The 11,427-nt window shown below is 32.9% G+C and overlaps 1 protein-coding gene across 1 annotated transcript; it reads left to right on the forward strand.

Annotated features, from left to right (window-relative positions):
* Nucleotides 1-9,070: 9,070 nt before the first annotated feature.
* LOC109163570 (uncharacterized mitochondrial protein AtMg00810-like) lies at nt 9,071-10,126 on the forward strand. Its single transcript, XM_019312319.1, has 3 exons — nt 9,071-9,245; nt 9,351-9,979; nt 10,100-10,126. Exons 1-3 carry the CDS (start codon nt 9,071-9,073, stop codon nt 10,124-10,126), a joined length of 831 nt encoding a protein of 276 aa, XP_019167864.1.
* Nucleotides 10,127-11,427: the final 1,301 nt, after the last annotated feature.

Raw genomic sequence — 11,427 nt, forward strand, 5'->3', positions numbered from 1 at the left:
ATTGACAGATTGTATAATTGACAGATTGTAATATATGATAAATTAAAGAATCAAAATATTTATATTATTATACATATGAAAAAAAAAAAAAAAAAAAAAAAAAAAAAAAAAAAAAACAAGAAAAAAAAAACTAAGATGCAATAATTAGCTTAAATAATTAAAAATTTCTTAATCTACCATTTTAATAAGAGCTAATGTTAAGCTCTTAACTGAAAAAAAAAATAAATAAATAAAAAAGAAAATTGTAAAAAATGTCCCTCTATAATATGTCAATTATCAATGTCACTCCTGAATTATGAGTGGTGTAAATGTTGCCCCTCAATTATCAAAATGGTGCACAAATAGCCCCTCCCGTAACGGACCTGTGGTTCCCCACCGCTGTCCATCGTTGGTACTTCGAATCGAGGGAAGGTAAAAACAACTAAATTACATATTTACTCCGACTTAATAGTGTCGTACACTAACGGGAAACCACATGTCCGTTACGGGAGGGGCTATATGTGCACCGTTTTGATAATTGAGAGAATTCAGGGGTGACATTGATAATTGACATATTATAGAGGGGCATTTTTTACAATTTTAATATTGGTAGTATTATTTCTTAAAATGAATGCATCATGTTATATTTTACATCTACAAATCTACATGTATCTCTACAAATCTATATATATATATAAAGGAAGCCGGAAGCTGGCCAATCAAATTAAGCCTATTTTACCAAGTGGCTTGTAGTCCACTGGTATTGGGTTGCTCCCCTAAGTGGGAGGTGTAAGGTTCAAACCTCAATTGAGGCAATAGTGTGTATATATAGGGTGTCCCCTTTCCTTATAATAAAAAAATTTAGCCTATTTTCCCCGCCAAGTAAACGACACCGTTTTTTTTTTTCTATTTTGTTTTTCTTTTTCTTTTTGCGTTATTTTTTATTGGTTGAAGAGATTGCCCTTCCCGATGTAGAATTCTTGGGGACAAAGAAAAGTGTTGTTTCAGAAATAATAGGTTTCCTTCAGAAACCTATTATAGTATGTTGTTAGATACACGCAACCTCTACATACACAAAACCTCTCATTATATATAGATCACATGAGTTCGTAAAATCCTGAACGACCATCATGAAAGCATCATATTGTTTAAGGTAATTCAAGGGGGTCTCAGGATGTCTGCCCAGTGCATTCTTTGTTGGCTGATTCACCCTCAACAGATCTGGGCATTCTTTGTTGGCTGATTCACCCTCAACAGACCACCAAAGCTACTCGCTTGGTGCGAACATATTTTGCCACTGAAAGCAGAACAAGAAAATCTATTAAAAGTTGAGAATGTTTGTTTCATGATCAAGAGGTAAGTCATGCAATGAAAAATGTTTTGCTTATTATTCTTTCTTATTTGTTAGTAGTCAGTAGACTACGACTTAAATATCAAATTCAGTTTTTTATGTATTGAATGCATTGTATTTGTTTTGACAAATTTACAGGAAAGAAAATGAAATTCATAAAAGTCTAATAGGAATTGGTTTTCACATGTAAATGAGTATAATTATAAATACAGCTATTGAATCTAGGTTTGCTTATGTTGTATTTTCTATAATATAAATTACTTTGATAGATTGTATATAATAGATATTACTATATAATAATGATATTTGTAAAGATTTTATATGTATGTTAGTAGGCTACAAGTTACACTATACCTAATGTAGACTACAAATTTACTTTGCCAATAAAACTAGCACTGTTGCCATGTAGTAATCATTGCATTGATAATCAGAATAAAATAATCTAGAGGCTTACATGTTGATAGATGTTGCAATATTTAGTTTCAACAATTCTTTCAACTGCTGGTTGTGTCTTGCTAACTTCCTCTATTGAATGGCAGTTACTGAGATATAAAAAAGAGCAAATATCATTACAGGAATTAATTAAGGATTGCATTGTATGCAGTGCACTGTTGGCCATTCAAGTATGCAGTATACTGTGTGCTTAGTGTTGTTTTTTGATGACTATGTTTTCAGGACTGCATCTCATGCAGTGTACTGTTAGCCATCCCACTATGTGTACGGTTGTTTTTGGAAGCTTATGTGCTGCACACTGCATGGGTATGCAATGGTTAACCATTTCAAAGTGCGGAGTAGTATGTAATGGTTGTTTTAATTTCAAGTAAGGTATTTATGATTTTATGGTTTTCTGCTGGTTTTTCCATGCAAATAAACAACCCTATATCACTTACATATATATAACATATACACATACAGTTTATTAAACAAATCCTAATATAGGAACAAATTACAACTACAAGTTCTAGGAGTGTGCAGTTAGTTGTAGATACTATATTTATGGCCAAGTCGATTCTACAAATTTCACATTGCAAGTATATTCATAGCCAAGTTTAGCATAAAGCAACTATGTAAAAGTGCCATGTTTTTGCTTACCTGTTGATACCAGAGTGCAATATTTAAGTGCCATGTTCATAGCCAATGCTTTCTGCAACATCAAGCTTTCCCAGTGTTCAAACTCCTCTACACCAAGTCACCAAGTAATCATTTCAGCAATCCTGGTGGTATCATGCCTCCACATTTTGGATTAGGACACTGAAGCTTAGCAAAATCAGTACCTGATTTTTAAAAATACAATAATGTAAATAAGATAATAATAAATTGCTATTGGATAAGTGACTATTAAAGTATATAAACTTTCAATACTTTCATTTTAATTCAAACAAAGAAAAACTTTCAATACTTTCATATATATACATACTTATTGAAATATGAATCTAAATATATAAATACTTATTGAAGTATGAATATAAATATAAATATATGTAATACTTATTATAATTCTCAAGACTGATTTATTATAAATTGAAATTTTATAGAAGGTACTATATATACCTTATAATAATAATCAAGTATTAAAATATAACAATTTTTAAATAATTTATTTGTTTTTTTAAAGTACAAAAACAAGTCATCAGATTTCTTGAGTACAATACAAGTTACACAATATTGCTACTTTTCCCACACACCTAGCCCTACTACCAGACATTAATTGTTGATGGTAAGCTTTGACTGTGATATACTAATGTTTGACAGTGACTTTTTAGTTCTATAAAAGTTGGTATCTATATATACATGCCATTTAAGAAAGGTGCTCTGCTAAACCGGAGTCGCCATATTTTATTTTCATTTCCCACAAAAAGCATCAATTCAACTCTTCTCTAGGAGAATACTAAGCTACTGCAATTTCAATCTGAACTTTAAGAGTCCAACTGTATGTATTTTTTCCCTAGAAAAGCTACCCATCTCTATCTGCATAAATGATTCAAAAGATAAGCAAATTAGCTCCAAAAATGTAACTTTTTTTCAAACTGAACCTGCTCCTATAATCTGAAATACAAACACATAACAATTAACAACTCATTTTCAAGAACTTACGAATATTTATTCCGTATTTCACGTTGAATGACAAATACCAGTCCAAAAAACAAGAAAGAACCAGAAGCACATGCATGCTTATATGTGTAAGGTTGTGTATACGAGAAGCGTACGGGTGCAGTGGAATGGAGACCAGAAGCAAAAGCAGGGAGGTGAACATCGAAGAATAAACATGCGTATAAACACGTAAATAGTCTAATTAGTGCGAAATCAGAAAAAAAAAAAAAAAAAAAAAAAAAAAAAAAAAACGACGATTTACCTTCCTAGTTGTGGTGTTTTTTGTTCGATGTATACTGCTCTTTGGTTTCATACAGATCAGTTGTATAGAATGTTCAACGGATCTATTTCTTGAGCAGTGTTTTATATAGCTGAGATTGATGAAGAAAGGGTTAGGGTTTTTTTTTGGGAAAAAAAAAGGGTTAGGGTTTTCTTCCCTGTAATCGGTCAGGAGTTGTGAATCGATTACATCGAAGTTCCGAGGTAAATGGTAACAAAATGGTTTTAAAAAATGGCGAAAAGGCGAAATCCAGATAGATAGAGATGGTTTGTAGTGTTAGCATTGTATCTATGGTGAGCTTTCCAGAACTGATATACAGAGAGTAGACTAAAATGATAGAGGCGAGAAGATAGGATAGTTGCTCAAATGTCTGAAATGTAAGTTTTTAGGGCTTTGATATATTGGGCCGCCGGTCATGTTTTGGGGCTGTGAATATTAGTTACAAGGCTTGGAAGAACTGGGCCGATGCTTATCCTGTCCAATAGTTATGCTGTGCAACCGAATGCACCATGCGCATGGTGCATACGATGCAAAACGATGTTGTTTTGACTAAAAATGCTTGTCCCACTTAAAAAAAAATTCAGGTTCGATTCTCGACAATAGCATTATTGTGGATATATAGTTATGAATTTCTGGATATATAGTTATGAATTTATGGATATTTAGTTCATTCATTGTGGATATTTAATTCATTCATTGTAGATATTTACTTCATTCATTCACTGTGGATATATAGTTATGAATTTATGGATATATAGTTATGAATTTCTGGATATATAATTATGAATTTATGGATATTTAGTTCATTCATTGTGGATATTTTGTTCAATCATTGTGGATATTTAGTTCATTCATTCATTGTGGATATATAGTTATGAATTTATGGATATATAGTTATTAATTTATGGATATATAAAAATGCTATTGCCGGGAATCGAACCTGATTTCTTTTTTAAGTGGGATGCGCATTTTTTAACCAAAACGACGTTGTTTTGCATCGTATGCACCATGCGCATGGTGCATTCGGCTGCATAGCATAATTTACATATCCATGTCTGTCTAAATATATGTATATACGTAGTATAAATCTATATATATATATATAGATTTATTTATTGTATTTTTAATTATATTATGGTATGATTTTTAAAAAATTTTATTGGGTTTATAGTGACAATGTAAATTAAGAATTTTATGTTATTTTAATGATATTAGTTAATAAAGTTGATGTAGAAAATATTGATGATCAAGAATATTCTAATGTGCATTGTGAAAGTGCATGGATTGCATTTGCAGAGATAATCATTTTTTAGAATTCTTAGGCCTTCGTTATCTAGAATGTTGCCCATTAATAATAATAATGGTACCTATAATTGAAATGTATTTTTTCAATATATATATATATATATATATATATATATATATATATATATATATATATATATATATATATTTATTTATTTTTGACACATCATGTATGTTGTATTTTGTAAACATCATTCCTGAAGTTTTTATTTAACTTCACAAACAAAACTTTTTGATAAAAATTTCATGTAGAAATATAAGTGTTACTATAAATGATCATGATCATTTTTTTTCCTCTACATTTGCAATTTTTAAATATATGTCCTTGGTATAGGAAAATTATTTTGATATTTATATACATTTCATATTTAATTTTTTATGCAAAGTAATTAATTTTATGAATATTTAAAAAATGCTTCTTAATATATATTATTATATATAGCATTCAAAAAAAAATATTATATATAAGATTATGCATTTTATTAATTTATATTGTGGAGTTTTCATATCAAATTATGAGCTTATATCACAATTACAAGGTATACAATTTGTACTCCTAAGGGGCATAATTTTATAGGATTCAAATTTAATTTAATAATAATGAATCATTAGTTATTATTTATATTTTTTTTACATTCATTTTTAACTTTGTAAATATATATTGTTCATTTCTAATATATTTTAATATAAAAAATTGAAATATTAAAACAAAAAAAAAATATAATAATTTATATAAATTATTATAAAATATTTTTTTTTATTCCTTGGTTTATTCACCCCGTGCATCGCACGGGTGGAGTACTAGTCTAATAAGAGCCAATGAATCAATAATGTTAAGCCCTTAACAAGAACAAAAAAAAATGTCTGTATAATTGTTTCTTAAAATCAATGGTTCATATTATTTTGATTTTAGTATTTTTTTTAATGATTTTCCTTATTTACCCTCTATTATATTATTTTCTTCACTTAAATAACTTAAATTTCGTTAGTATAAACTTTAGTAACGGAATATTCGGTTAACTATTTATTATTTTTAGCTTACTCATTAATAATTTCTATAAGAAAGGTCTTAGATTCGAACCGCATCCTAATTAGAGTTAGCATAATTGTTAAACATATACTACGAATATGTTAAAATGTATTAAAAAATATATATAATATAAAATTTAACATAAACTTTGGTAAAATAATTAGCCCGATTAAATACATAGCATCCAAAGATTATAAATCAGGAACTTTAAAAATCATTTGATTTTTATGCATTTAAAAAAAAAAAAAAAGAATTGGTTGAGTTTTTTTTTTCTTTTCGTTTAATTAATCTTATTTTGATTATTTAGAACAAAACTTAATATTTCAATTATACTTTTGCATTATAGGAATGATTTAGGTCATTATGTCATTAATATTTTTTGTATGTATTTTTTATAATGGTACGATTGTACATTACTTTTTTTTTTTTGAAAGCAAATATGAGACTTTTATTAATGCAATAACATCAAAAGAAGGTGGGATAGCATCTCAAAACATAGAACCAGATTGAGTTGCGGCTTTAGTGGGCAAAGTATGAGCGATAACATTAAGCTGTCTAGAAACTAAATGAAACGAGCAACCAAACAAAGTGGTCAGGGTGGCCTTGCACTCCTCAATAACGACTCCAACGTACAATATAGGTGTGTCTCCTGCACTGATGACATAATGATGTAGGGCCGAGGAGTCTGTATGAAAAGCTACCGTTCGGCCGTGAAGGCATCGACTGTAGTCGGTAGCGGTCCACAAGCGGCAGCAATAAAGGCACCCTCACCCGAAAGGAGAACTGCACCATAATGCGCTGCTCCCGTGTCCGTGTGATAAGCTGCGTTAACAAAACAACTTAGGCTGCCCGGGCTGGTATGCGGCAGTGTATGCTACGGTGTAGGCTACTGCTTATGTGGTTTAGTCGCGGCATCCCATGCAGCAATGGCAGAGGTGGTCTGTCTCCAAACACACGCGGGGCGCAAAAGTTTCGCCTCCCACACCGCTTCGTTCCTTTCCGACCAGATGTGGTATAACACTGCAACCATCTTAACGGCCGTTAATGAAACCATTGCACTCTGAAACCACTTAGAAAAATCTCCACCATGGACACATGCAATAGGTAGGTGAGACTCATTCCAAACAAGTTTTGAAAAATCACAATCAATGAGTGAACGCATAATATCTTCATGAAATAAATCACACATGGGGCATGACGGGCTAACATCCGCTCTCTTTAAAAGGAGGGTAGTGGTAGTGGGAAGGATACCACTAATAGCTCTCCACAAGAAGACCTTCCAACGGGGAGGGATTTTCAATTTCCATAGGGATGTCCATTTATTATGGTAGTGACGAGTTTGGTCCCTGAGTTATAATGGTAGTGATGACTCAATCCATGAGTTATGACCGTATCCATTTTTAGTCCCTCAGTTATGAACTAAGTGGCGCATTTGGTCCCTGACTGTTAAAACTGACGGAAAAAATAAAAAATATTTAAAATTTTAAGGGTAAAGTAGGAAATTTACATTTTATTCACTTTCTTATATTGAAACCACTTTTGCAACATTATTTTCAACTTCCTAGCATTCTATTTCAAGGTTCTTCAATTTCAAAAGCAATTCAATAATCTTCGTATGACTTGTTAGTACCCTGAGTCTCGTATAAGGAACCTGTGACTGATCAGTACAAACAAGAGAACATTTGATCATTGTCTTCAAGCATTTAAAACACATCATCCTAAAAGTTTATGATTTCTCTTACTAAACATAATGGCAACCAAACCATAACTTTTGAAATACAAGAAGATATCAAATTTCTCAATTTATTTTTATGACAGTACAAATTCACCAAGGGAGTAACTTGGGATTTTTAGTACGTAAAATTCTTTCGTAAGCTCTGCAGTAACTTAATCAAGAATCGTATATCATGAGAATATATGAAAATTATATATATATATATATATATATATATATATATATATATATATATATATATATATATATACATCACATCCCTTGTCTTCTTAAAAAACATAGTAATGAATGAGAAACCTAAGACTCAGTTATGAAAATTCTAAAAATTTTGTAACTTCTACAAATAATTATTGACTAAACTACTGCATATGAAAACTTTTTACGTACTAAAAATCTCAAGCTATTCCATTGGTGAATTTATCATAAAAGCAATGTGAGAAATTTGACATCATTTTGTAGCTCAAAAGTTCTGGTTTGATTACCTTTGTTGCTTAGTAAAGAAAATTGAAAATTGATAGCATAGTGTGTTTCACACGTTTGAAGACAATGATAAAGTGTTTGTTTGTTTGTTATACGAGAGCCAGGTTCCTAACAAGTCATACTAAAGTTATTGAAATGCTTTTAGAATTGAACAATCATGAAATACGAGACTAAGAAGTGAAAAAAAATGTTGTGAAAGTGGTTTTGATATAAGAAGGAGAATAAAATATGAATTTCCTACTTTACCCCTCAAATTTTAAATATTTTTTAATTTTTCTTCAGTTTTGTTGGTTGGGGACCAAATGCGCCATTTCGTTCATAACTGAGGGACTAAAAGTGAATACGGTCATAACTCAAGGGTTGACTCAAAATTTAAATATAACCAAAGATGTAATTTTCCTTAATTTTTAATTATTAAACGTTTTAATATTGGGCATAAATTTTCGCGTATCGCATACAAAATACTAAAGTATAAAAACAAGCCCGAAGAATCCAACTAGTCGTGAGCCCACTACGAAACTTCTCGCATCAGACAAAAGTTTCTAATCGTTATGTTGTGCATCCGTATGCACCAAAACGACGTCGTTTTATTAAAAAACGCGCGTCTCCCCTTATGAAGACCCCGCTCATCCGGGACATGTCTGTCATCTGCAGCGTTCTCTATATGGACTCAAACAGGCACCTCGGGCGTGGTTTAACAGGTTGCATGAGTTTTTGACATCAACAGGTTTTTTGGCATCCAAAACCGATGTCTCACTCTTCTACTATACGACAGGGAAATCACGGGTATACTTGTTAGTCTATGTCGACGACATAATCATGATGGGCAACGACTTGGCTTTGATTGACACACTCCTGCATCAGCTATCCACAACGTTTAAAATCAGGGACCTGGGTACACCCAACTTCTTTTTAGGGATTGAAACAGTGCCCTCGGGAGACAGTCTTGTTCTGTCGCAGCGCCGCTATATGAAGGATATCCTGACTAGGTCAGGTATGACAGATTGTAAAGCTCTGGCCACCCCAGCTTCGGTTACTTAGCCCGCGTCTCCCTCGTCAACTCCGTTTGAAAATCCGATGCAATATCGTCGCATTGTAGGGGCTCTACAATATCTCACCATCACATGGCCCGATCTCTCCTACTCGGTTAATAGACTGTGCCAGTTCATGCACTCTCCGACGGATGACCACTGGGCATTACTTAAGCGTGTTCTGAGGTATATAAAAGGGACTCAAGACTATGGGCTTCATTTATCTGCGTCGTCAGCTTCTGATCTACATGCATATACGGATTCGGACTGGGCCGGTTTTCCGGTAGATCGTAAGTCCACTAGTGGATACGCAGTGTTTCTCGGGGATAATCTTGTGTCATGGGTTTCTCGCAAGCAGCGTACAGTCGCCAGGTCATCCACCAAAGCCGAGTACAAAGGGTTGGCCGATGTTTCAACAGAGGTTACGTGGATTATTTCTTTACTGCGTGAGTTAGGGTTACACTCCGGCTCCCCTGCCACGCTATGGTGTGATAATTTATGGGCTACCTACCTAGCAGCCAATCCGGTCTTCCACGCCCGCACTAAACATGTTGAAATTGATTATCACTTCGTTCGAGATAAGGTGGCTTCTGGGGATTTCATTGTTAGTTTCGTCTCTACCAAGGATCAGCTGGCAGACATCTTCACCAAACCTCTACCAGCACCACGTTTTCAGGCTCTACGAGACAAGCTCAATGTTGTTGCTCTCCAACCTTGTGCTTGAGGGGGAGTGTTAGCAATAATAATATTTATGTTATAGCATATGGTTTATTCTATGTGGTTATTATTCATCTGACTAGGCTTGTCTATTGTATAGGAGATATTTGTGGTAGCTTTCCTATAGGACTCTTCATTGTACTCTCTTTCCTGATCTAATGTGAATTCAGTTTGTTCATCATATTGATTGTTTAACTAAGTCAAACAGCTAATAATGGTCAAATAAATCAAAATTAACTAAAAAACTAACTATGTTACCAAACATGAGCAATAATTTTTATTTTTTATTTTCAAACTCTACATGGTGATACCGAATACAATCAACACCTTAAAATTGTATTTTTTTAAAAAAAATATGTTGCATCATTTACTTTTATTTTTAATAAATATGTTGCATCATTTAGTGAACTGTTAACAACAATTGGATTGAAAATTAGACTATTCAGCATAAGAGAGCACAGTCAGAGCACTCAAAGAATAGGAAAGGAAATATGTCCATATTTATATATTCCCAAAAGTTTTAAGAAGCTAATGGACAACAAAAGGATGTTGTATATATTAAGACAATTTATGCAGTAAGAAAGTGATATGTATTGAATTATTGATTAGAAGACTACTCCATAATTGTTGTTAGACTTAATACTCAAAATTATCCTCGACTATACTGGTTTTTCTCAATTTTATCTTAAATAACTTTGGTGTCATAATATAGTCCCAGATTTTTGAGTTATCGCAATATTGTCCTCCGTTAGTTAATTCGACTATACTGGTTTTTCTCAATTTTATCTTAAATAACTTTGGTGTCATAATATAGTCCCAGATTTTTGAGTTATCGCAATATTGTCCTCCGTTAGTTAATTCGTCAAAGTGGTGTTAAATAGAGGGATAATTTAGTAATTTCAAATTTAGGTCTTCTTGGTCTCCCATTGACTCCATCGGAAGTGTAAACTATGTCAGAAGCGGTGTAAGCTGGACTTTCATTAGCATAATAAATTGGTATGGCCAAGAACGTCGTTTGATACTTTGGATCGACAACGTAATTGTCGTCGACAGACCATTCACGAAACATGTTCGTGTCGTCTTTGGGCCCAGGTGCCTGCCTCCCAACGTTCAGCATTGACACAATTTCAATTCCGTTCATAAAGGCATAAGGAGATGGTGAGGAAGTAAGGTTCAATTGTTGTTTCTCATCAACGTTAATGATGAATTCCTTTTCAAAAAAAGGATCCGGCGAAAATATGAAAGGGTCCGACGAGGATACCGTCAGGAAGGCGCTGAACTTTTTGAGCAGGGTGTAGTTGTTGGCTGTGACGGTGAAGAAAACATTAGTCTTGTTGAATCTTCTGTCGCCGTCTGCGGAGGCGGAGTAATGGGTAGGGTAGAAGTAGAGGCGGATGAACTTGTGGTCGACGGAGACATGGAAGGAGT

The sequence above is a fragment of the Ipomoea nil genome, unplaced genomic scaffold (assembly GCF_001879475.1).
Source record: "Ipomoea nil cultivar Tokyo-kokei standard unplaced genomic scaffold, Asagao_1.1 scaffold3030, whole genome shotgun sequence".
Classification (NCBI taxonomy): Eukaryota; Viridiplantae; Streptophyta; class Magnoliopsida; order Solanales; family Convolvulaceae; genus Ipomoea; species Ipomoea nil.